Source organism: Heteronotia binoei, chromosome 12, assembly GCF_032191835.1.
Source record: "Heteronotia binoei isolate CCM8104 ecotype False Entrance Well chromosome 12, APGP_CSIRO_Hbin_v1, whole genome shotgun sequence".
NCBI lineage: Eukaryota > Metazoa > Chordata > Lepidosauria > Squamata > Gekkonidae > Heteronotia > Heteronotia binoei.
This window is the reverse complement of record NC_083234.1, coordinates 60533674-60560980: the sequence shown is the minus strand read 5'-3', so window position 1 is coordinate 60560980 and position 27307 is coordinate 60533674. Positions and strand designations below refer to the sequence as shown.

The 27307-nt window shown below is 44.9% G+C and overlaps 1 protein-coding gene across 1 annotated transcript in view; it reads right to left on the bottom strand.

Moving 5' to 3' along the window:
- Window positions 1-8905: 8905 nt before the first annotated feature.
- STOM (stomatin) overlaps window positions 8906-27307 on the bottom strand; it is a 34532-nt gene continuing 16130 nt past the window's right edge. The window contains exons 4-7 of the mRNA XM_060250957.1: window positions 26292-26374; window positions 15371-15574; window positions 14049-14183; window positions 8906-9694 (exon numbers count right to left, since the gene is read on the bottom strand). Of these exons, the coding sequence (XP_060106940.1) occupies window positions 9500-9694; window positions 14049-14183; window positions 15371-15574; window positions 26292-26374 (617 nt within the window). The 3' untranslated portion in view covers window positions 8906-9499. The remainder of the gene's footprint in view (window positions 9695-14048; window positions 14184-15370; window positions 15575-26291; window positions 26375-27307) is intronic.

Genomic DNA, 27307 nt, shown 5'->3' with positions numbered 1-27307 from the left:
AGAGGCAGCAGCAGCGCAGTGGCGTCACCGCTCCGAGATGGGGCGGCTCGCCACGCTCCTTGGCGCCGTTTCCCCCCTCCCCCCGCTTCCATTTTTTTGGGGAGCGGGGGAAGAGGCTGGAAATCCTGGGGTCCCCCGCCAGGGCGGGAGGGTTGGGAAGCCTATTATTTCCACTTGGTATAGTCAGATCCAGAAGAAAATACATTCCATAGGTGTACCCTTGGACAACCTCTGTATGGTAAGTAGGGTTCCCAAATCCCCCGCTAGGCCTGGAGACCCCCGATTTGGAGCCTCTTCCCCCCGCTGGCCATAAAAGGGAAAGCGGGGGGAGGGGAGGGGGAGAACGGCAAACAGATCACTGAACGCTTGAAGTCCACTACGGACTACATTTCCCAAAATGCTTAGCGAGCAGAGGAATACTTGGCGTAGGGCGGTGGAGCGAGCTCGAGTCGTTGCCCGCTATTGGCGGTTGTCTTTGTGCGGAAGAGGCTGCCTGCGTTCCAGAGAGGGGGTGAGTGGCTGCTGACCCTGGAAGGCTTCTAGGATAGGGGCACCGGGGAAAGTGGGGTGCTTCGGATGCAGATTCCTAGCTGCATGTGTCTGTTGGAGACGGCTGCTGAGAGCCCTTTTTCCTTCTGTAGGGTCTGATTGTGCTGGGAATGCATGCTCAGCTGTACTTCTGCTGGTTTGTCTCTTCACAAGTTATAGATATGAATAGGGTTGCCAATCCCCAGGTGGGGGCAGGGGATCCCCTGGTTTGGAGGCCCTCCCCCCACTTCAGGATCATCAGAAAGCGGGGGGAGGGGAGGGAAATATCTGCTGGGAACTTTATTATTCCCTATGGAGAGCTATTCCCATAGGAAATAATGGAGAATGGATCCACAAGTATCTGGGGCTTTGCGGGTGCTGTTTTTTGAGGTAGAGGCCCCAAATTTGCAGCGCAGCATCTGGTGCCTCTCCTTAAAATACCCTCCAAGTTTCAAAAAGATTGGACCAGGGGGTCCAATTCTATATGCCCCAAAAGAAGGTGCCCCTATCCATTATTTCCTATGGAAGGAAGGCATTTAAAAGGTGTTCAGTCCCTTGAAACGTGATGGCCAGAACTCCCTTTGGAGTTCAATTGTGCTTGTCACAACTTGCTCCTGGCCCCACCCCCAGTGTCTCCTGGCTCCACCCCCAAAGTCTCCTGGCTCCACCCCCAAAGTCCCCAGATATTTCTTGAATTGGACTTGGCAACCCTACCTTGGAGGAAGGGTGGGATAAAAAATGTACTAAATAAATAAAATTGCCACCATGCAATGGTGTCTGTAGAAGGTCTTTCGTTCTGCTGGTCTCAGTAGTACTGTTGCCAATCTCCAGGTGGTAACTGGAGATCTCCCACTAGTGCAACTGATCTGGTGACAGAGATCAGTTCACCTGAAGAAAATGGCTGCCTTGGAAGGCAGACTCTATGGAATTATGCCCCACTTAAGTCCTTTCCCAAACCCTTCCCTCCTCAGGCTCCACCCCTTAAATCTCTGGGTAGGTAGGCAGGCTTTTTGCAGCATTAGGCCAGTATAAAAAGTAACTAGATTACATAACAATAAAAATAGCTAAAAATTGTACAAATAGAATATGAAATAAAGGAGGACTGTACAAATAATATACAAATTAAACTGAATATATAACTATCCCCCACATATCAAAGGGGGATTAAAAATAAAAGAATGTAACTATTTTGCAATCTTTGCAGATACTGAGACAAGCGGCACAAAATTTGGCTATATCTTTAGTGATAGCCTGATTCTCATCAGCTAACAGATAATACAATCGAGTCTTATTGGGGCAGGCATTTGCTTCATTAAAGGTGCTACGCATTTGGCACAAACCTGGTTATGCCCGATGGTTTCAGTTTCCCCTAGATCACACTGACAGTCGCTCTGTACATAGGGGGCCCTCTTATACCTCCTCCCAGGAGAGTGGAAGGACGTGCTGAGCACCTAGCTAACGTAAAAGCTTTCCTGGACTCATGGACATCTAGGCAGGGCTTTTTTTGTAGAAAAAGCCCAGCAGGAACTCATTTGCATGTTAGGCTACACGCCCCTCACACCAAGCCAGTCGGAACTACGTTCCTGAGTGTTCCTGCCTAGAAAAAGCCCTGGAAACAAGGATTTTTATAAATCTCCCCCCTCCCCCACCAGTTGCAGCGTTTCTTTCTTTTTTCTTTTTAATCATCAGAGCATAATGTTTGATGGCCCTTTGGGACAGACACTGTGCCATGCCATTGCCCTCAAGCCAAGCAGGAATGCAAATGTGACAACTAACACGGATAGACATCACACCCTTTGAACTCTGGCCAAGCCAGCGGAACTCTAGCCAAGCCAGTCGGAACTGCGTTCCTGTGTGTTCCTGCTCAAAAATAGCCCTGCATCAAGGTAAAATAAATATGCAGGAGCAGCAAGCCTACATCTAGTTTCCTTGGGAGCTATAAAGGCTGGGTGCCTAGCAAGATCGGACTACCTCTCAGTATCCATTATTCATTGTTTTAGCAATGCCAGGGCTTGCCCTGCCACTAGGCAAACTAGGCAACTGCCTAGGGAGCTGGCTTCTGGGAGCACCAACTTGGGTGCCCCCCCATATGACTTAGTGATGTTATCAGTGCGGGGGGCGGGGGGGGGGCACCAGAAGGTAGCTTTGTTTAGGATGCCAGACAATCTATGGCTAGCCCTGAGCGATGCCCTAGTCTGGTCCCATTTTAGGCCAAATCTCCAGGTATTTCCCAACCGGGAACTGGGAACCCTACATTAGGAATGTTGGTATTACAGATCAGGAGATTTTGTTAAGAAATCAGGTCAATTGATCTGTATCACACCACAGCAGGAGACCTGGTGGTGGATCTCCCACAAATTACGTAGTTTAAATATAACACATGAAAAGCCCCAAAGCCAGAGCAGGCATAGGGCAATAAGTAATTTCTCACATGCCTGGTCTACTTGAAATTGAGATACTTTTCATGGCTAGAAAATCAGAAGGTCTCCCCACCTGTTCACCCATCTTGCAAGTGGCTGCAGTGACTAGGGTTGCCAATTCAAGAAATATCTGGGGATTTGGGGTGGGTGGGGAGACATTAGGGGTAGAGCCAGCAGCATGGTTGTGACAATCATAATTGAACTTCAAAGGGAATTCTGGTCATCACATTTAAATGGGCCACACACCTTTTACATGCCTTCCCTCCACTGGAAATAATGAAGGATAGGGGCACCTTCTTTTGGAGCTCATAGAATTGGACCCCTTACTCCAATCTTTTTGAAACTTGGAGGATATTTTGGGTAGAGGCACTGGATGTTATGCTGCAAATTTGGTGCCTCTACCTCAAAAAACAGCCTCCCCAGAGCCCCAGATCAATTTTACGTTATACCCTATGGGAATCGGTCTCCACAGGGAATAATGGAGTGCCCAGCAGACATTCCCTCCCCCCTCACACTTTCTGATGACCCTAAAGCAGGGGGAGGGCCTCCAAACCGGGGGATCCCCTGCCCCCACCTGGGGATTGGCAACCCTACCCTAATTTGCCCCTTAAAGCACCTTCCAGGGTCTCTGCCTCAGTGTATAGCTTTTGGTTCTTCTGTCCACTTAGGATTGTTCAAGGGACCATATTTGTATAAAACTGACTCTACTTGCCTTTTCCAGCACAAATACCAAATTGGCTTCGGCTGGTCCCACCCATGTGACTTCAACAAGCCATACAATAGCAATTATTTAGGAGAAAAACTGATGTATAAATATTAGGGATGGGATTCACGATGACTTTAGGTCTGCACAACCACTGTGCAAGGGAGGCCAGTAGAAGTATCCCCCTTGCCCAGATGTGAAGTTGGAGGGGGATGAGATTAAAAGCAAAGGCTGGTTTCAAAGTTATTAGCAAGTTTTGATTGGGGGACTTCCTACTCACAGGGCCAAACTAGACATTACACCAGCCATGGAACTGGCCTGTGACCACTAACACCAATTTAGGTAAGAATTTGGCCATTTACAAATGTCATGAAAGCCCACTTGGGCCCACAGTGCAGCAGGACAAGGCAATTTTTCCTGCCCCAGTGCCTTTTCAAGTGCCAAATAGAGTTGCCAGGTTTGTGCAGAAAATACCTGGAGACTTTGGGGGTGGATCTGAGAGAAGGCGGGGTTTGGGGAGGGGAGGGGCCTCAGCAAGGTACAATGCAGTAGAGGCCACCCTTCAAAGCAGCCATTTTCTCCAGGGAAGCTGATCTCTGCCAACTGGAGATCAGTTGTAAAAGCAAGAGATCTCCAGGCCGACTACCCTAAAACAGCTATGCTTGTGGGTGTGGGAGTGTGCAGCCATTTCGCACTTGATAAAGCATGGGAGGCAAGAGGGGGACAGGAACGTCCAAACTGAACGTGGGCCTGATCAGAGACACTTTAAAAACTACTTTATAAAAATGGTATCCTCTCTCCATTATGCGGCAGACATAAGAACGCCAGCATGTTTAGTTTGGCCCTTGGCAGACTGAGTATTTGCCACTAATCTGTTAAAAGCACAAATCTGTCAGCTAAGGAGAAAGGGGAGTGAGCGCCAACAGTGGAGAAGGAACGTGCAAGATCATTTATACTCTACAGCAGGGGTGGGGGTAGCATTAGGTCTGCAGGCCATGTGACTAACAGCAACTTCTGTGGACAGTTTCCCACTTCCCAGCCGTGAGATTCTTTCCCTGTTTGGCTCAAGGTCCATTGCCCTCCACCACAAACTGCACCCCTCCCCCCCCACTTGGAGTTAAATGGAGCTCCTTGCAGCTTGTAGAACAAAAGCCAGGCATTCAAATCCAGCCAGCATTCATAATGAAGACTGCAGCTTGTAAAGTTTGATACTTCCAGTAAAGCCAACGTTCCTCCTGTGTTGTATAGGAGAAAGAACAGAGCACACCCCATTGGGAAGCCCACTTTATAGCTTGGCACAAATATCAATAGTTTTTCATTCTCTAATTCTCTCCCTCATCATCTACGGGAAAAGCAGCAATGCAGAGGGGAATGCTCGGCTGGCTGAATTTCTGACCGCCGTGCAGTCGTTCGAGGCACAACAGCCCTGTGATAAGCAAACTTTGCCTGAGTAACAATGCATGCTATTTTGGAGTGAGAGCTATCTATAATGTACTTTTTGGTGAAGAAATCCAGATGAGCATCTTTAGTGAATCAAATCACATTTGCTGTGCTTGTGCAGTGGGGTAAGATAAATGCCATGCTTGATATAAAAAATACACATCTCAAGCTGCTGGATGCCAAAACATATGTTCTCCACTTTTGGGAAACAGCACACTTGCTAGTTTCACCCTGCACAGTTCTTTAAAAGGACAGGAGCCCTTGCAGTGACCTGAGCTTAACAATGAAGTAGACTTCTCCATCTACTTGTAAAATTTTATCCCACCCTCCTCCCTCATTTTATTCTTACAGTGCAAGACAGATTAGGCTGAGAGCGTGTAACTTTGCCAAACAGGACCGGATTTACATTTTTTTTTGGGGGGGGGCAAAATTAAAAAAAAAATGATGCCCCATTATGGGCCCATTCTATCTTATGGACCCATAGAATATAACGGACTCCATACCCAATTTGGCACCTCCCCCTCTGGCGGTGCCCAGGGCAAGCACCTGCTCTGCTCCCCCCTAGATCCGGCCCTGGCACCAAAGTCACCTGGTGAGCTTTGTGACTGCAGTGGATATTTGAATCTGGCTCTCCCCACTATTAATCCAACACTCTAATGCTAGGTCCCATTGCTTCTTAAACCTTAAATCCTCTTGCTGGCTTCCTAACATCTATTCGTCTACATACTTGACATGTTCCTTCTTTTCCAGCTCAAGTCTGTACTGAAAATAAAGCTTCTTAACCCATTACAAATTTGAAAGGAACCGAAATCAGGTAAAGGCATGCCAATTCAACCTGGGGTATAAATGGGCACAGAATATATAAGTCAACACCCATGAATTATGAAGCTGCCACACATGCAGGCCACTGGTCCAGGTAGTTCGATAGGTTCTATGGTTTGGCTGCCATCAGCACTCTGTGGCTCCTTCCGTCCAGGAAGGATTGTGTGCGTAACTCTTGTTGCTGCTGCGAATGCAGCAATGGAACATTCAGACGGCCATGTTCTCCGTGCCTTTTTTGCCTCAGCCTTCCCCTGCCTCAGCTAGTGCTGCCAGCTCTGGGTTGGGAAACACCTGGACCAATTTCACACTAGACCTTTAATCCTGGTTTAGTCCTGTCCACAAACTGACATTTTACACTAGAATCAGAGAAACCAACTCTATGATTCTATTATCTTACTGTAGAATGTCAGCTTGGGGACAGGGATGAACCAGGATTAAAGGTCTAGTGTGAAATTGGTCCAGGTGTTTCCCAACCCAGAGCTGGCAGCACTAGCGAAATTGGTCCTGGTGATTTTGGGGTGGAACCTGGGAGGGCAGGGTTTGGAAAGGTACAATGCCACAGAGTCCACCCTCCAAAGCAGCCATTTTCTCCAGGGGAACTGATCTCTGGCATCTGGAGATCAGTTGTAACAGTGGGAAATCTTCAGGCCCCACCTGGAGGCTGGCAACTCCAGTCCTCAGCTGTCATTCCTAGCCCAAAGTACTGATTGCTACAATACAGTAAAGTTTTAATGACCTGCTGATGCAGTCATAAAAACATAAGAGAAGCCATGTTGGATCAGGCCAGTGGCCCATCCAGTCTGACACTCTGTCACACAGTGGCCAAAAAACCAGGTGCCATCAGATCCACCAGTGGGGCCAGGACACTAGAAGCCCTTCCACTGTTGCCCCCCCCCCCCAAGCACCAAGTATACAGAACATCACTGCCCCAGATAGAGAGTTCCATCTATACCTTGTGGCTAATAGCCACTGATGGACCTCTGCTCCCCTCTTGAAGCTGATAAGGAAGTCTACTGGCTCCTCTGAATATCCAGTTTTTATTTAAAAAATTTCTATTACCTTTTCTGTTGGAACTAAAGAAATCATCCAAGTAGGGGAGGAAATGCAGAATGTGGACAATCAGGGGATGACGTTATGTGGCTGTTCCCTCCCACCGTGAAAAAAACCCCAACCTTGCTCCATTGAGAATGCCAGACCAGAACAAAACTTCCACATGGAAGCAGCTGAAGTCTCCACCGGATGATCTGCGACTTGAAGTTTTTTTGAACTGGAGATGCTAGAAATGGAACCCAGCCTGTTTTGCATGGCTCCTCCCTTCCCCCTGAATTCACCCTTACAAAACTCAAAAGCAAGAGCTGATTACAAGAAAGACAGACATTTTATTTATTACAGACAAAATCATGTGAACAAGGAGACAAGGACACTCTTGCGGGATATACATCTGCCATTCATTTACACAGTTTTCCAGCTTTCCCTTCTGCTGGCATTTCCACACACAACGTTAAAAGCACTTCTGGTGGGCAGGACTTTAGCAAAAGCTCTCAGGTCTGTCTGGCTCTGTCATCTTGCAGGAGCCTGTCAAGAACCCTTCTTTCCTAATCAGCACTGACCTGGTTAAGGATGCTAGAGGAGAAATATGTTGTCTTGGAAACAGCCACCACAGAGCACGCTTCCTGTTGCTGTGGACTCTTTGATATGCTACGGCCATAAGCACAGTTCCTACCAAATTATGGGAAATGGGAGATAGGCATTTAACAAAAAGCATATGTTTTAGGCAATATAGGCATCATATCGACGGAGAGCCCAAAGGGGCTTTCCAATATTAACATGTGAAAACAACCTCACAGGGGGGCAATTCACATGTACCCCAACTCGTGGAAGACAACATAAGGGTGGCTTCCAAGAGGAATGCAAAGTTTGCTGAGTGACAAATTGAGGCTCCTCGTTCCTTTCCTGCTGGCCAGGGGCATGCACCATGGCAGACAAATGCGGAGACACTATTGCAAGGACACAAAAAGGCAAAGACCTTTCACCCTGTAAACTTTATTCTGCTGAAAATAAACCATATGAAACCAGCCCTTCAGTATAAGAGAGGATCTGGATATGAGAGTTTGCAGGGGACGCATTATCTGGACGGTGCATAGTTAACGGCAGCAGTTTGAAAACAAACCTGACTTGGAATTCCCACTTGTTTCCCTGGGAGTGTTAATGTGTTTTTAAAATAAAAAGTTTCACTGTTAAGTCCTCTGGTGAAACTTTTCATCCCTGCTTCACAGACTGCAGACAGATTCGCTTGAAGAGATCCTATCTGAAGAGTTGCTAGGAGGCAGAAAAAAGGTGACAGCAATACTAGTCTGAATTACTGTAACATTCAAAGGCCAATAAGCAAGGTCAGGGACCTCTGGGGCTTTTTTGGTAGCAGGAACTCCTTTGTATATTAGGCCACACCCCCTGATGTAGCCAATCCTCCAAGAGCTTACAGAGCTAACTGTAAGCTCCAGGAGGATTGGCTACATCAGGGAGGCATGGTCTAATATGCAAAGGAGTTCCTGCTATAAAAAAAAAGCCCTGGCTTTGCTTTTAAAGCTAAGCAAGTAAACTCTAACCATTCTGTCTCTGAAATGTATAGGGATAAGGTAAACTTCCTGGGAGTAAGGCAGGCCTCCTGGGAGTAAACTAAGAAAAAGGTAAACTTCCGTCATCATTATTCACACTGGACGCAAAGGTTATGAAAATACTAGACAAATATACAGATACATGTGGCCAAGCTTGAACCCTGGTTATTAGCCACTACAAAACATGTAATACTATTGTTCACAAAGATCTAGTTCCGCTTACTAACAAAGAGAAAAAAGAAAAAAAACGAAAACGAAATAGAGTCAAGAACCAAAGGCACTAGTTAGGATTCCAATGTTTAATTTTTTTGTTGCTCATGCTTTTATATATGTATATATTAAAAAGCTCAATGGATTGTTATCTAAAAATAATAGGATTTTATTTTTATTTTTTTAAAAGCACACATTTATTTTATTTAAAAAAATGTACAAATAAAAAGGCAGATCCAGAGGCATTATCAAGTGCTTATAGAAGGCATTTTTGTTAGTCTGCACACAAAAACAAATGCACTCGAGAATGGCTGAACATCGTGGCTACAAGCATATTGTTCCCATAACTACTGTGTGTTCATTCCTTTTCTGTTTGCTGTAGCAAGGCAGGAGGTGGAAAGTTCCACTTCTGATTCACCACTGAGAAGCTGCTTCCCAGGAGAAAAATGTTATTATGTTTGAAAAAAGTCATCTGTCCCTGCTTCACAGAGATGCTGTGGCATTCTCCAGCCGCCAAATGCAGGCAAATCCAAAACCCCCCCAGAACAGACTGATTGAAAGACTGAGTTTTCTGATGACACAGTCTAAAATCAAAGCATAATTTGTTCAGCTAAACAGCAAGGGGATACAGGTTGCCAACAGACACAGATCACAGGGCACGCATCTATGTGGAAAGCTAGACAGAAATATCCATCCCCCCCCCATTCTTTTCCTCTCTGCAACGCAGCCTTGCCCTTTTACAGAATCTGACCTCCCCAATGCTAGCGCTTCATCCCCACGATGCCTTGCAGCATGTCTATGGGCAGTGGGAAGACGATCGTGGAGTTCTTTTCAGCAGCGATCGTGGTCAGGGTCTGGAGGTAGCGGAGCTGGAGGGCCGCAGGAGACTCTGTGATCACGATGGAGGCTTCCTTCAGGGCCCTGGAGGCATTCATTTCACCCTCGGCCGCAATTACCTAGAAGGAAGGCAGTCATAAATAGCTGAGGACCTAAGAAGCCAATTTCAACCCCAGTATTGTCTACTCAGGTTGGCAGCAGCTCTTCAAAGCCTAGCACACCTTGTATGGGGGGGGGTATGACTCAGTACCACGGCATCTGCTTTCCACACACAGAGTCCCAGTTTCTGTCCGCGGTGACTGGATCAGGTAGCAGGGTTATGGAAGAGACTGTTCTCTGCTTGAGATCCTGACAGCTTTGAGCCAGATGGACTGATGTGACTCAGTAGAAGAAGACTGCAGATTTATACCCCGCCCTTCTCTCTGAATCAGACTCAAAGCGGCTTACAATCTCCTATATCTTCTCCCCCCCACAAAAGACACCCTGTGAGGTGGGTGAGGCTGAGAGGGCTCTCACAGCAGTTGCCATTTCAAGGACAACCTCTGCAATAGCTATGGTTAACCCAAGGCCATTCCAGCAGTTGTAAATAGAGGAGTGGGGAATCAAAGCCGGTTCTCCCAGATAAGAGTCCGCACACTTAACCACTACAGCAAACTGGCTCTCTACATGAAGGTAACAACGTGGGCTCCTATGTTTAACTAGTGAGGCTAGAGACTCTCTCTGTATGCAAAGCATGTACTCCATGACTGTACTATGGATGACAGCATTACAAACCAAAGATCTCAGACAGTGCTCTGGAATCAAAGATTTCAGGTTTTCACAGCTGGTAACATCATAAGGGTTCTCAATGCACAGCAGCCAAGAAGGTCAGAGCGCCTGCTCCAGCTGCAACGCCACTGAGGATGTTCTCCACAGCTGAGAACGAAACGTCTGGAAGGAAAACTTTCTCCAGTAGAACACGGCACTTGAGCCCGAAAGATTCTACAAACCCTAATAGTGCTCTGGAATGCCTGTATTTTGACACTGAAGGGCACTGTCTCTCTATAGAAGCTCTCTTCATCTTCTAAAAATAAACGAGAGGTGGAAATTCTTTCCAGGCAAGAGAACAATGCAATACACAGAGCTATAAACTATCTGGGGGAAACAGTTAGCATCGTAAGAGGAAGAACTGGCAGAGGGTGATCTTATTGGATTCCGAGGGGATTACATTAAAACAAATTTTAAAAATTGAAACAAAAGCAGACAAAGTAGCAGGGGTCACGTGCTCTCTCCTGCCCACACGACTTTCCACTCAGCCCAAATTAATTCCATGAGTGACCCATTAAAAACGTTTTAGTGAAGCTGCACACCGCAGTCCTTATGGCGCTACACCACTTTAAAACATAGCACTTATTTATTTATTGTTTGTATCTCAAGTTTGTAACACTGCTTCTGAAGGAAACAGATTAAATTAAAAATATATTAAATTATTGCAATATATATGGCAAAGTGTCTTTATCAAATTAAAAGAACACAATTAAATGAATTAAACACGTGTTGAAAAAAGGGTCTTACAAAGCTGAAAAACCAATAGGAGGTAACTAAACAAACTAGAAAGAAATGAGGTTACAATCAACAGGAGAGGAGCCTGTTGATCAGATCAGTGGTCCACCCACTCCAGCATCCTGTTTACTGCTGTGGTCAACCAGATATCTATGAATGCACAAAAGGAGGCCATGGACAACCCAGGTTCCATTTCCTGCTCTCCCCTCCAGCACCTGTCATTCAGAGCTACTCTGCCCCAGAAGATGGAGGGGAGATCTCAGTGAACCAACAGATCTGTATAGGAGAACACAGTGTTGTTATAGCTAGATGGGTAGCTGTGTTGGTTGGTCTGTAGCAAGAGAAAAGAGCAAGAGTCCAGCAGCACCTTAAAGACTAACAACATCCGTTGCAGGGTGTGAGCTTTTGTGAGTCTCTGTTCGCTTCTTCAGATGAGTCTCTGCTCACTTCTTCAGAACTGAGCAGTGACTCACAAAAGCTCATACCCTGGCACAAATTTGTTGTTAGTCTTTAAGGTACTACTGGACTCTTATTCTTTTCTAGTATTACTATATGTGTAAGATGATTCTGGAAGGCTCACCTGTCCACTGCAGGGGATTCTAGGGGTGTTGTAACCAATACTCCCTCCCAGGGGTGGAATTCTAGCAGGAGCTCCTTTGCATATCAGGCTACACACCCCTGATGTAGCCAATCCTCCTGGAGCTTACAAAAAATTGCCTTGTAAGCTCTTGGAGGATTGGCTGCATCAGGGGTGTGTGGCCTGATAAGCAAAGGCGCTCCTGCTAGAATTCCACCCCTGCTCCCTCCTTTAAGCTGTGGGGAGCAAAAATTCTACTTTGTGAGCTACTGCATAAATTAGTTTGCTCTGGGGACATTTTTCCTGAGCAGAGACAAAAATATGTGAGCCGGAGGCTAAAATAACTGAACTAGCTCACACTAACTCAGTTTAGAGGGAACGCTGGTTGTAACATGTATGCTCAGTTCACATGAAGTGCTGGCCAGGCCCCACAACTACTTAATATGACCAAAGTCTATCCTAGAATACTTCCTCCTGGGGCTGCATTTTGCTGTCAGTCGGGGAAATGTGGACAAGCTGTCAGTCAGGGAAATGTCCACTACGTCTCATGGAGAAGCCCTTATAAGCTTCCAAGCAGCCTTGTGGTTTCTGGCAACACAGTTTGGAAGCCTATGAACTAGGAGGACACCTGGATTTTGGCCGTAAACTCAGTTCATGTAAATGCAACCCGGTGACTCACTGCTTAAGGGAAAAAGAGATAATGAGATCTCTAGAACAAGTATTCAAATCCAGTTGTTTGTAGTCATACTACTGCGGAGAAATAACCACAAAGTAATCCTAACACTGAAAACAACCAACATTTCATCTGGGCCTTTGACAACCTTTCAAGATGTGCCCTAAAAACGTAAGCAAGTATTTGTTCCCTTCTTTCTCCTTAAGCCACACAGCCTGGTAGAACCATCTCCATAATCTCCTGGTTATTGATACAGCTGGTGTCACGATATCTTACGAACATATGAAGCTGCCTCATACTGAATCAGACCCTCGGTCCATCAAAGTCAGTATTATCTACTCAGACTGGCAGCAGCTCTCCAGGGTCTCAAGCTGAGGTTTTTCATGCCTACTTGCCTGGACCCTTTTTAGTTGGAGATGCCGGGGACTGAACCTGGGAACTTCTGCTTACCAAGCAGATGCTCTACTACTGAGCCACCATCCCTTCCCTAATGCCAGGGCGTTAAGAAATTTCACTTCCAGACCACAAAAAGGATATGTCAGTTCTTGGGAAACACTCAAGGTCGTTGGAGATGCCAGGGACTGAATTTGGGCCCTTCTGCATGCAAAGCAGGTGCTCTGTCAGCCTCATCCCAAACATACATGAGAGTCAGAACCCTGGTTGAATAGCCACGCTGAGGAAAAGACTTTCTTGAGTCATCCCCTTCATAACGATTCCTCTAAATAATGCCTGCCTCAGTTTAGTTAAGACAAGATGGCATCTGACCTATAGAATTGTAAAACCTTTCAGTTAATGTTTTAGCTTCTTATTCAAGCACATTGGTTATCACCACAATAAAATAGACTTTGAAATTTATCAACTTTTTATCTCGTGCTGTACAAAATAATGTACTACTCATCCTTATTGAGGTTTTATGAGTGATAAAGTTCAAATGATTTGTAAATTTTTGTCAAACTCTAACCAAATTCTGATTATTATATTTTTTGGTAGAACTAAGTTTGAGACCTATGGCACGTTTTAGACCAACCAAGTTTTTAATAAGGTCTACGCTTTTGGGTGCATACACACTTCTTCAGATTTTGGGGAGTTTTGTTAGAAAACTGACCAAGAGATTTCATGGAACACATGTCAAACCAGAAACCAAGATGTCAATCCAAAACCAAGACTACAGATTAACAGCTGTAAGATTTCAAAGATGGCAACTGCTTCCCTCTTCTGTTGGACCACCTTTTGGGTAATGACTTTCCTAACTGGCCACAGAAACAAATATGCTTCGTTTCTGAGCTTTAGGCAGTAGCCAAAGCCAGTTTTATTTAGGGCAGCATATGATTAATTTTAGTTTTCCAATTTATTGGTTACCTTACACTTGATTTTAAATTATGATCTGAATGTATTTTTGATTGTTATTGCTTTGTTTACATTGTAAGCGATCTTAAGTAGAAAGATGGCTGAAACACATTTTAAATTAAATAAATACAGGGCTTTTTTGTAGCAGGAACTCCTTTGCATATTAGGCTCCTCCCCCCTGATGTAGCCAATCCTCCTGGAGCTTATAGTAGGCCCTCTACTAAGAGCCCCGTGAGCTCTTGGAGATTGGCTATATCAGTGGGGTGTGGCCTAATATACAAAAGATTTCCTGCTACAAAAAAAAGCCCTGATATAAATACACAAACTCTCCTACCTTGGCTCTCGCCTCCCGGGCTGCTTCTGCTTCAGCAGCCATTGCTCTCTGGAGCTGGATGGGCAGCTTCACGTCTTTGATCTCCACACGCTCCACTTTTATTCCCCAGTCATCAGTGGCATCATCGAGGGTGCTCTGTAAACAATGCAAAACAGCCACATCAAAAGTCATCAACACAAGCCACCATAACAGACTGCAACAGTAGTTGTAGGAACTACGAAGTTTAAATCCAGCTCAAGTGAATCCATACATTGAGCATTTATGGCTGGGCCTGTACCAGATCTTATGTATGCCTCATTTTTGAAGTGACAGAAAGGGGTCAAATAAGCTTCCTTGTCACAAGTAGGTGCTGTGCAACTGCATGCACTTCACAAGCACTGCTGGGAAGTTACTTAGCACACACCCTTTCTGTTTCTCGCTTCTGAGGTTTCATGGGTTTTATCCATATTCTTTCAAAGCTATTCTCACAGAATGCAGGACTAGAAAACTTGCCTCTTTAAAAACTAAAGACAGGGCAAAACTGTCAGGTTTCTAAGTTCAGCACCTATTACTCAGTTCCACACTGGTATGGTGAAACTGCAAAACACACACACACACACATTCTAAGTAAAGAATTCACATTATTAAAGATCATAGAGTTCCTCTAGCTTATAGGTGTCTTGAACACAGTTCCTGCATATGAACAAGGGGCCTGGAGACCAAGTCCTATGGGGAAAGGCTGCGGGATTTAGGAATGTTCAGTCTGGAGAAGAGACGGCTGAGGGAGGACATGACTTAAGTACTTGTAGGAGGGAGCTGTTCCTGTTGGCAGCTGAGGAAAGGACTTGCAATAATGGGCTTAAATTAAGGGCAGGAAGGTACTAGCTGAATATTAGGGGGGGGGGGGAATTATAGTAAGAGTAGTTCAACAGCAGAATCAGCTACCTAGGGAGGTGGTGAGCTCCCTCTCATTGGCAGTCTCTAAGCAGCGGCTGGACCAACACTTGTCACGGATGCTCTATGCTGATCCTGTGTTAAGCAGGGGGTTGGGCTAGATGGCCTCTATGGCCACTTCCAACTCTGTGATTCTATGATTCTAAGTCTTCCCATTCAAATATTTAACATAGAAGCACCACTGAAAATCTGGAGCTACTAATAACTTTTTTTACATTAATAATTATGCAATATTAGTATCATTCCCCCCACCCAACACACACCCCGACACACATACACTTTATCCTGAACAATATTTTTCAGAAAGCACTTTCAATTTCCTATGTCAAACAGGGATTTCACTGTGTAACACTCCAGGGACACACAGTTTAAACATCATTTAGCCATACCTGCATGCTGTGTGCAATTTCTTCCCGGTCAGAGAGGATCTGGGAGAGGTTCTTGGTACCCAGAACATTCCTCAAGGTGGTTTGGGCCAAGAGCCGAGTGGCAGAATCAGCATTTGTGATGTTCGCTACAGCAAGGGTTGCATTCTGAACTCGGTAATAAACCACGCCATCCACATTAACTGTTACTGAATCTTTGGTAAGGATCTGCAGCAGCAGGAGGGAGAAAATACAAGGTGAGAATTATTTTTTATAAAGCAAAATAATTGATTCAAAGCATTTAGCTTGTAGCAACAATCAACATCACATTGTTAGTAAGCACTAGCGCGCCCATGATGTCATCACCAAAGTAACGTATTAACCAGCATTATTGCTTTCTTGATACGTATTTGCTCATGTCCCAGTTTGCGTTACACCTGTGTTACCATTTGGCTTGTGAGGTTATCGGTACAGGGCAGATTTGTGTGCAGATGGCTAAATTAATTGCAGAATAAAATGTTCAGCGATAGATTAAAGGGCATTAGAGGATAACACAACTCTATTTTATGGCCCCATGCTGTCTCTTACGCCAGTAACAGACCTCACTATTGAAGATACACAAAACTGAAGCAAAGGAACTCCCCGTTGTCCCAAAGGGACCATGCACAGATACAGCATCTGGCTGGCTGCTAGTAATTTTTCCAGCCAGAATCTTTGATGCTTGGGGCTGAGAAGCTCATAATGTGATATGTGGCATTTTTAAAACTGATGTCCTAGTTGACTTCTGATAGGGAAGAAGAAGAAGAAGAAGAAGAAGAAGAAGAAGAAGAAGAAGAAGAAGAAGAAGAAGAAGAAGAAGAAGAAGAAGAAGAAGGAGAAGAAGAAGGAGGAGGAGGAGGAGGAGGAGGAGGAGGAGGAGGACTGCAGATTTATACCCCGCCCTTCTCAGAGCAGCTTACAATCTCCTATATCTTCTCCCCCCACAACAGGCACCCTGTGAGATGGGTGGGGCCGAGAGGGCTCTCACTGCAGCTGCCCTTTTCAAGGACAACTCCTGCAATAGCTATGGCTAACCCAAGGCCATTCCAGCAGGTGCAAGTGGAAGAGTGGGGAATCAAACCCAGTTCTCCCAGATAAGAGTCCATGCACTTAACCACTATACCAAACTGTCTCTCACCAAACTGCACCATCTCCCTTTTAGCCTGACAAACAGTTCTTAACTTCAGCAAGCGTCTCCATATTCTTTAACATCATAGAATATTTTTGCAATATTTGGTTATTTTTGCAAGCCAATTAGCTGCCCAGGTGTCACACCTTGTAGCTTGCCACTGGTTTGCCTGCTCTGATGTCACAACCGACAACATACCAACAATTGGGGCACCCAATGGGCTACTTGGAAATAATTTTTGCATTTTGTTGTTGTGTGTGCTTTTTTGAGTTCAGTTTTCAAAATTCGGTTTTCAGTATGTTATTAATTATTAATTATTAATAATAATTATTATTAATATTTATGGTTTTATCTGTTTTAAATGTTTATTCTCTTATATGTTTAAATATTGCTTAATTTTATGCTGGATCTATTGTTGGAAGCCGCCCTGAGCCACCCGTGGGAAGGGCGGGATATAAATTCTAAATAAATAAAAAAAATAAAAAAATAAATCCCACCCCAACATCTCATCTCACTGGTTTATTTATGTTAGGGTTTTTGATTAAACACACATTTTAAAAACTAAATTTGCTGCTTTTTTAAAAAAAGCAAAAGTTGTAATTGGCTTTGGAACTCCATTAGAAAAGCAAAGGCATTACTTTTAAAAACACCATATTTAATCCTGAATGTAAGACAATCCCCTTAACAGTGTTTTTACACACACACACAAATTATTATTGGACATAACTGTATCTTGTATGTGAATATAAGATGACCTCCTCTTTTATCTGATGGCATACCTGGGGGGGAAACCTAGCTTGCATTTGAGTAAACACTGCACATGTGCCAAGGTCCATGAGCAGACACTGCTATGTTAAACTTTAGAAGAACTGCATATTTATGGCAAGAACTTTAATCACCATCAGTGCTACTAAAACTCTGGGTTCCTGCCAATGCCTTATGATCTAACATGCAATTCACAAAAGGGATTGTTGTTGTTTTTTTCTTTTTAAAAATGAGTGATTAAAATGGACAATATACTGGTACAGACTACTCAATTAATCTCAAGACGCTTTTGCCAGAAAGTGACAGACTTCTTTAACTGCTTATAAAATAGGGCCAAGATTGGAAAACAGGGGAAAACAGACTTTTTAAGGAGGTGGGACTGAAAGGATGTGATACAATGGTATGAGTTGCAGTTTCTCCCCCCCCTCCCCCACAACAGCAAACCAGCTTCCAGAGCCATCCTAAACAGAGCTACACCCTTAAAAGACAAGTTTAAGTCAGGGCTTAGCAGGACTGCACTGTTCCCGTTCTTAAACAAGAAGTTGTAGTTGTTTGCTTCTGGAAACTCTGAAATAACAGTGCAATATCTGAAGTGGGAAGAGCCAACCCTCCAGCTGCCTCCCTGTCTTGGAAACTCACAGCTCTCAAACTGATGGATTATCAGGTAGTAAACTGGTAAAATAAGCAGATCCTATGCTTGATCTTGGGGCAGGGAAGCCATTCCTCTGACAAGAGTTGCTGACTACAGAAAGTGATAACACAACCGCACCCAGCCTAACCACCCCTGCCTGGAAAAAGAGGAGACTCCAGATGAGCAGAGGGTGCGTTCTATCATATGGGTGGGGGCAGAGTTGCCAGGGTTTTTTTTGGGGGGGTGGAGCCTGAAGAGCATTGGGTTTGGTGGGGAAAGGACTTCAGTGTGGTATAATGCCATATATTCCACCTTCCATAGCAGCCATTTTTTCCAGGTAATCTTATCTCTGCCACCTGGAAATCAGTTGTAATAGCAGGAGATCTCCAGCCACCCCCTGGAGGTTGACAACTGAAATTTCTGGACAGACTTCAAAGGCAGGCAATGGTCATCTAATCTGGACATCACCGAAGCATGCCCAGCACAGGCCATATCCAATCAATTTCAGTTGTATGAAATAATCTACGACTTCTTGTTGCCTTAAAACATCTACTATTCCTCATATCACGTGCCTTATATGCAACAAAGAAGCCTTAATTGCTTCGCCTTCTTGCGATTCCCCCTGACTGCAGCAAGAGGACAATTTAACACTGACCGCCAAGTCAGTGTTAAATTTGTGGGTCTGTGTGGCCACAGGAAAACATTCATCCACACTACCCAGAACCAGTTCCTGGGCTTGCATTTGAGCTGCAGGGGCTGGCCTGATTCACAGCCATGCCTCATCCCTTTGGAGATAGGAACAGAAGTTGTGGTGGCACCAGACAAACTGCCGACAGTCTGTCAGACACTTCGGAAGGACCCAAAAGACACGTCTCTTTGGTGTCTAAGGCTGCCTGGGATTCATAAACAGCACCGTGCAAGAAGGAAGCAGCAAACTGCTTATTTGTTATTCACACTATGTATATACATGGATTTATAAAGAACTATATAAGCAAGGCGGATCCCAAGGAACTTACAAGCGAAAGTCAAACATGGAAGGCAGTAATGGAAGCAGACAAATAGAAGTGAGAGCCATCAATGGCAGCCTTAATGACTCCACTCAGAAGTGCCACACCTCTTATTAGTTGCTGAGGAGTTACTTTGGCCTCTCTTACCCTGCTTGCAGCTCAGTGGCAGAGCACTTTTTTTCGTATTTTGTACAGTTTTGTGTGTCTGTGTGTGTGTTTGCATCTGGACGTCAAGTTGACCTCTGGCGACTGACCCCTATTGGAGGCCTGGAGGATATTAGGAGAGGAGGCTGACTCAAGGACACTACCTGAAGACCCAGAGATAATGATCCCTGTGGTCTTCCAAAGACCTTCTGCTCCAGAGAGATAGCAGGAAGCCAGAACTGGCTCTTTGCCTTGAGGAAGAAGCAAGCGGGTGCCAGGGAACACATCAGTAGCTGCCTTGTTGGGGATCTTGGCTGTAGAGACAACTTAGCTAAATGGTCTTGTTAGTTTGTAAAGTACGAACATATAAATATATGGAAGCTTTCTACATCTATGCCCCAACCCTTTGGAGCTGGTTTGGTGTAGTGGTTAAGTGCACGGCCTCTAATCTGAGAAAACCAAGTTTGATTCCCCACTCCTCCATATGCAACTGCTGAGTGACCCTGGGTCAACCACAGTTGTCTCAGAGCTGTTCTCAAGAGTTCTCTCAGCTTCAACTACCTCACAGGGTGTCTGTTGTGGGGAGAGGAAGAGAAGGGGATTGTAAGCCACTCTGAGTGAAGGGCAGGGCATAAATCCAATCTCCTCTTTTTCTTCTTCTCTTCTTTACAGAGACGCATAAGCAAAAAGAGATAGGTCCCTGTTTCAAAGATCTTGCTGTTGAAATTTTGAGAGGAGGAGGATGGGAACCAAGAGGTCCTGACTGCAGTTAAAACAGAACGTGGATTTAGTTTTAGTTGGATATAAGTCTAAAGCGGCAAGGTCCGAGCAAGACTTTGTGGAGAAGATGGACATTACAGAAGAACTGGAAGGAAACAATGGCAACCAAAAGAAAGGCAGGCAAATAAAAAATGTTTGGAGGGAACAAAAAGCAACTGTAGTAGGAATTCTGCTAACACAACACTTTGCAGGATCCCAGCTTGCTCCATGCAGGGCATCAATAGCTATGATAATAAATTTACTGTCTCCCTTTCCATTTAAAAAAAAAACAGCAATCGAGCAATTAGATTTTCTCCCTGCCGTATTTCATTTGCTAGTAAATACAACACAAACAGATTTTGGGATAATCTAATCACGCTCCTGGAAGGGAATGCTAGATTTCATTTAGCGGGTGTGGAAGGGAGAGGGGGGGGGAAAGCTACAGCTGGCCAAAGCGTTCCGAGCGGAGGCCTCCTCCTAGGCCAGGAGCACCAACTGGAAGCTGGCTATTCCCAGCAAGCTACTGAGCATACAGTGCAAAAGGAAAAAGTAGTTACAGTTCTGCAAGGAACTGTCAGTCATTTGGGCATTAGGTCATTTAAGCACTAATACCCAGGGCTGGCTGCCCTGGGCAAGAGGTCACCAGTGGCTCCCCCACCACTAAGAATCATGCCCCACCTCCCAAGAGCATGCACACCTGGCCCTTTCTGGAAGAAAGAGCAGAGGGAGACCAGTACAGCAAAAAAAGTAGCTCTGAGAGCATCACACACCACTGTCTCCATTGCTCCCAGCAGTGGGAAATGAGGCACTGCAAGTGAAGGGGCACTTGGGGTGGCAGCAGGGCGCAGTGCCCATGCTCCTTAAAGCCCCATCAGTGCTGGCCCTCCATACCTGCAGGAGGAAGGGCCTTGGAGACAACATCCTATTTCCCAGCAGAAGTTTGGAGCCCAGAAGCACCTTCAAGTCCATCAAGATTAATTATTATTATCGTACAGCACTGTGTGTAGTATAGCCAGGAGATCCTAAGATTGTCCGGCAGCCAAAAAGTTCAAGCTCTTTTAGCATTATGCACCACTAGGTGGCGAGCTAGCCTTTTTTTAAGGCAAGAGATGTTTCAGAGGTGGTATGCCATTGTCTGCCTTTGCGTCATACCCCTGGCATTCCTTGGAGGGTCGACTTTCCAGAATATAAGCTTTCGAGAATCGAAGCTCCCAACATCCGATCAGCATATCTGACAAAGAATTTTGGCTCACAAAAGCTTCTACCCTGGAAATCTTACTGATCTTTGAGATTCTCCTGGGCTCAAATCTTGCTCTTCCATGGCAGACCAGCAAAGCTACCCCACTTGAAACTATTTCCCAGCAGAAGTGGCACTGAAAAGAGCAGAGCCTCTTTGGGACTCTCTTTAGACTTCTTGGTATTTGTGGGGCAGAAAGGAGTCACATCTTGCCCTCTTCAGTATAGCTGCCCTTGGGAGGGACAGGTGATGGTGGGAAAAGAAAGATGCTGCAATAGCGAGGAGAGGCAGCTACGACAGGAGTGGAAAGGAAGAACAGAGCCACGAGGTGAGAGAAGCTGGGCACGATGGGGTGGAGGACGTCGTGAGGCAAAAGATCTGGAAAGACACTTGCACAGGGCTTCCTAAAGCCTGCAGTCAGTCATAGGGGGGTCTTAGATTGAGCAGGCCGGATAGTAAAAAGGGGAGAGAAAGACCAGTTTTTCACTAGGCTTGTTCCAGTCTCCGAGCCCTTTTCCCCCGGTGCTTCTGTCTGATTTCACACAAGCTGCTGTGGGGCTGCAACTTGCCACACCTCTTTCCCGTGGCAAGCAAGCTCCTCTGAAAACTGGTTTTTGCTTGCCACGGGAAAGAGGCGGGGCAAGTTGTAGCCCAGCGGCAGCTTGTGTGAAATCAGACAGAAGAGCCGGGGAAAAGGGCTCTGAGACCAGAACAAGCCTAGTGAGAAATTGGTCAAAGAATCAGAAGACAGGAGTCTGGTGGCTTTTGGAAAGGACTATGTTCTACCCACAAGGAAGCAGAGCTGCCAGTTTGCAACCTGGAGATTATCTTTTAAAAATGTGCCACTTAATCCGGAATTGCAGCTTCTTTCACCTGTTCCTCTCCACCTCTTGCCCGCTGCGCCTGTTTACTCTAGCAGGAGGGAAGCAGGGACAGGACCGAAAAGGCCTGGGAGAAGCTCCAGGTGTCTATGTTCCAATTGCCCATTTAAAAAGGGGAAAGGAGCGATGTCCAGGAAGCCATGCGGCAACCTGATAAGCAGCAAAAAGTTAGTGGAAAGAAGCTGGATGAGAAGGGAACACTTTCAGCCATGTGCTCTTTCTGATCAGAGATGACAGTGCTAACCTTCCCCCACAGAACTCATAAATTGGGGCGCCAGGGGAAGATAACTGGCCAGAAACCTAATTGTCATTAGGCGTAATGTCTTGGCTGCAAATGTGTCACTATTAAGCTTCCCCCACCACCCTTTTCCTCCTACTTTCCTTGCAATTAGATTAAAAACTGTGTGCAAAGTTAAAGGCCTTGCGGTCACACTGGAGTCTCCATCATCACGATTTCCCCTGTCCCTCCGTGATTATCAAGCTGCCCAGCCCTGGATCAGATGTCCTTCAAATCATGGGCTGAGTCACTCCAGTATGTTGAGATCTTAATGATGGGGGCGAAGGGGAAAAAACCACAGATCAAAACACCAGAGGTGGGGCTCCTGGGTGACCTCGTAAAGCCACTCTTCGCTGAGTTTTGGTTTACACATTCGGCTGGGCTGTTCCCACATGAATATTTCCACTCTGCCTTTCTTACTGCAGTGGTGTTTTTAGAGACATCTGCATCACATCGTCTGACATTTGTCCTACTTCTGTGCTTCCCCCAGCTTTGCTGTTATCTGTCCCTTTCCACATAGCATCAAAAGCATCTTTTGATGCTTTTTGGAATGGAAGATGTTCATCTTTGCAGGACTCACCCACATAGGTTTCATTTTCCTTGCCTCAGAAGTCACGATTCCTCCCCTCTACCAGCACACTGAAATTTTTCCCCAATACCTTAAAAATTATTGCTAAAGAATTATAACCATTTATTGTAACAATATATAGTACCCAGCTTTCTCTTTCTCTCTTTCTTTCTTTCTTTCTTTCTTTCTTTCTTTCTTTCTTTCTTTCTTTCTTTCTTTCTTTCTTTCTTTCTTTCTTTCTTTCTTTCTTTCTCTCTCTCTCTTTCAAAAAAGCATCTCAGTACTCTTTTTATTGTGGAGTTATTAGGGAAAAGGTGCAGTCTGCCTTTTATGTGGCAGCCCTTCAAATATTTGAAGTATGCAAATAGACACACCTCAGTCTTTTCCAGGCTAAACATACCCAAGTTTCTTCAACCTTTCCTCGTAAGACTCATTTCCCAGACCTCTGACCATCTCCCACTGCCTTCTTCTGAACCTGTTAAAATTGGTGTATATCTTTCTTAAAGTGTAATCTCAGAAATGGACACAGTACTCCAGATGGGATCTGAGTAACCCAGAACAGAGAACAGCTGCTACTACTGTGACTTGAATACTATGTTCATATTAATACAGAGCACCAAAAATGATTGTGTTAACTTTGAAATAAAATAGAAATTCTCTCTCTGTCCCTCCATCCCCAATCCTTTTCAAGAACATAGAACGCTTGCTGAAACAGGCAAAATTTCTCCAAGTGGGATGATCTCACTTTAGGTTATTTGGCATCAAACCCTAATAACTTAATAATGTAGTTAAACCCAGGGCTTTTTTTGTAACAGGAACTCCTTTGCATATTTGGTAGCCAGTCCTCCAAGAGCTTACAGGGTTCTTAGTACAGGGTCTCCTGTAAGCTCCAGGAACATTGGCTACATCAGGGGTGTTTGACCTAATATGCAAAGGAGTTCCTGCTACAAAAAAAAGCCATGGTTAAACCCATTATTTAACTACATCCAACCAACACCAATGTTTGTATTCTAAGTAATATGAGCAACATAATTGCAGCCTCCTGGCTCTGTTTCCATGGTACAGAAGCTCTTGGGAGGCCCTACTGTAAGCTCCAGGAGGATTGGCTATATCAGGGGCTTGTGGCCTAACATGCAAAGGATTCCTGCTTAAAAAACGGGGGGAAAGCCCTGCTTGGGGCAATAGTGTTGCAACAGAAGAAGAAAACAAGGTGAGGACAGGCCTCCTCCCTCCAACCTAAAACAGTTTGCAAATGAAAATTTGCTAAACCACCCCCCCAAACAAAACACAAACACACAAGCACATTTTAACCTAATGAGGAGGAGCCAACCAATGAGCCAACAGGAAAGTGAGAGGGGAGGTGGCTCCATCACAGTACATCTGCAACAGAAAACACATTATGCCTAACCATTATTGGGTTTTCCAGCCAATTAACCTTTTGTCTGTTCTGCGACAGCTGCTGCCTACAGAAGCCTATAGCTGGTGACTGGCAGGCCTGTTGAGTGGATGGAAAGCAGGACCGATAGATCTGGCTGTTACTGCAAGTTGTCTGCTTTGACAGAAGTGGCTGGGGAGTTTGCAAATGGCTTCACTAAACCAAACAGGTGCCTTTCTACAGTGGAAAAAGGGAATTCTTTGCCTATAGAACGCAAGGCCCAAAAGCACACACTCAGACTTAATCCCGGGGTCACATTTACACGATGGACTTGCTCTGGTTTGTCATGATCCTGGGCCTAGTGAGGCCTGCAGGCCCCAGGGAAGCCTGCTTAGGAGTTATCAGGAAGTTTCAAGTATCAGGAAACAAAAAACCCCCACTTTGTTGATCGCTGTATCTTTTCAGCTACCTGGAAACCACAAATTACTGAATAATCTCTCTTCTGAAACCACAAAAACAGCTGAAGTCAAGCAAAGATGACCCCAAGTAACAATTTATGGAAACTGCTGTAGAGGCAGCATTCCTTGAGGATGATGGACAACCATTTCCAACTTCAACAACATAACACGCTAAGCCAAACTTGTTCCAATTCTGACAGAAGAAAAGCATGTTTTTATATTCTACTTTTCTCTGCCTTAAGGAGTCTCAACAAACAAGGGAGAGCTCAGGGTGAGGAATGCAAAACAAGAAACAGGCAAGCATGAATCACAACAATTAACAAAATGCAATACTCTAATATGAGCTCTATGTCTGATGTTAGCAAATACTGAGATTGGGTTCCATCACAACAGCCACATGAAGTGAAGAAAAATTTATTGAAACATTCTCCAGTATCCGGAAAAGGTGTCTTCATTTGGCTGATTCATTGTTGTCTCCTTGTATGAATGATTTGGAAGTCTACGGACTGCATTGATGGACATATAATTGTTTCTTTTGGGGAAACAGTGCACTTATTTTATTTATATTTATGTGCTTACTTTTGGTTCCCGTGAGTTATTAAGTTATTATTTGGCTGTAAGCCACTGGTTGGATATTTTCACAATATTAGAGTTTTGCATTTTGTTACTTGTTGTTGTGATTCATGTTTGGTGGTTTCTTATTTTGCATTAAGGAGTCTCAAAGCAGCTTACACTGACCTTCCCTTCCTCTCCCCACAACAGGCAACCTGGTAATTTCCCAAACTGAGAGAGTGCTGAGAGAACTGTGACTGGCCCAAGGTCACCCAGCAGGCTTCATGTGGAGGAAGAGTGGGGAATCAACCCCTGTTCTCCAGATTAGAGTCTGTTGATCTTAACCACTACATCACACTGGCTCTGACAGATGACAGGGTTGCCCAGTCCAGACTTTGAGAAAGCCTCTGTGTACCATCAAGAGAAATACAGAAGCAGACATATGCTATAGAAGATTTTCAGCTGGCTCTTCCAACATTTTAATTTTAACTTGGAAACAACTGCCAAGGACAGGCCTCATTTTGGGCAGGAGCTCATAGGAGCGGAGCTCCGGAACCTCTAAATTTTATTGTGCTTTCTTTAGTAACCCCACCCCCACAAATACTTGCTTCTGGGCTACATTGTTCAAACCCCCTGCGAGAATTTTGCTGAACTCTAAGATCTGACAAACTTTCTAATATTTTTCTCACAAAAAATAGGAAAAGAAAAGAACCCAAACATATAAAGCAGACAGATGGAAATCTTCATCATGCCACTGTGGCCACATAGGAGGAAGTAATTTAAAAAGTATTATAGGAGTAAGCTTTTATTATGGCAATTATACTTCAAGAAGCATTTTAAAGCAAATGCTGATTGATATAATTTAGTGCACCTTCTGGTGATGGCAGGTGCGTGGCATATGCAAATCAGTTGTGCTAATGAGCTCTGGCACCTCTTTTTCTACAAAAGGACCCCTGGCCAAGGGATTTCCCAAACTGGATGGAGGAAGCAATGAAAGCGTGTGGCCCTTTTAACTGGAAATGCTGCAGGTTGAACCTGGGACCTTCGGCATGTCCAGCAGATGCTCCCCCACTGAGAGACAGCCTCTCTTTAAAGAAGGCAACCTAAGAAAGGGAATACGTACTTCTTGCGGCGGTATGTCAAAGGATATTGTCCTCATATCCACTTTGATAATGTTGTCCGTACAAGGCAAGACAAAAAACAGGCCTGTAGGAAAGGAAAAAAAATACAACCATAAAACACTGGTGGTGGGGATGTGACATCCATGATAATTGAACACATGGGTATGTAATGCTGTACAGAATCAGAACGCTGGTCTGTGAAGCTCCATATTGTCTCTCCATCAACGGATCTCCAGAGATGCCACCTGAGACATTTTACTGCCCTTCCCTAACATAGAAGATCTATTAACATGAAAATGTTGGGAAATAAAGCGGGAACCTTCTGTGCACAATGCAGGGGCAGCAGTTACTGTCCAACACAAGCTTGCACTTTTTTCCCTTTTCTTTTAAAATACTGTTCCAGTCCTTGAACACAGGCTTCCTCTTTGTCACTGAACTGGAAACCTCCCCGCATTCATAAGTAGCGCGCGCTCTCTCTCTCTCTCATAGAAGCCTCCTCTTTCATAAAACTCCCAGAGATAATTCTGTTAAGTACTGGCTTCACACAATCATAATGTGAACTCTCAGCTAACTTCCTTGAAGTCCAGAAGACTTCAATAAGACTTCCTTGAAGTCTAGAAGGTAACAAGAACTACACAGCAACAACTACTAACAACTAGGCCTGGAATACCCTGTTAACTACAGCTGCCAAGGTAGAAACTTCTAGGTCGAAGCAAAGAAAAAGGAAATGTTCACAAAGGTACAGACCCACTTACATGTCATCTGGGAGTAAGGCTGCCAACTTTTTAACCAACCAATATAGCTATGTCTTTTACAGCAGCTCAACATGGAGGCAAGGATAACTGATTGTGTTTCTCTCCATCAGGGAAGGTTTCCCACCAGTGCATTAAGTAGAAGGGTTGCCAACTTCCAGATGGTGGCCAGAGATCTCCCGCTGTTCAAACTGGTCTCCAGGTGACAGAGATCATTTCACCTGGAGAAGATGGCTGTTTTGGAGGGTGAGGCCTATGGCATTATA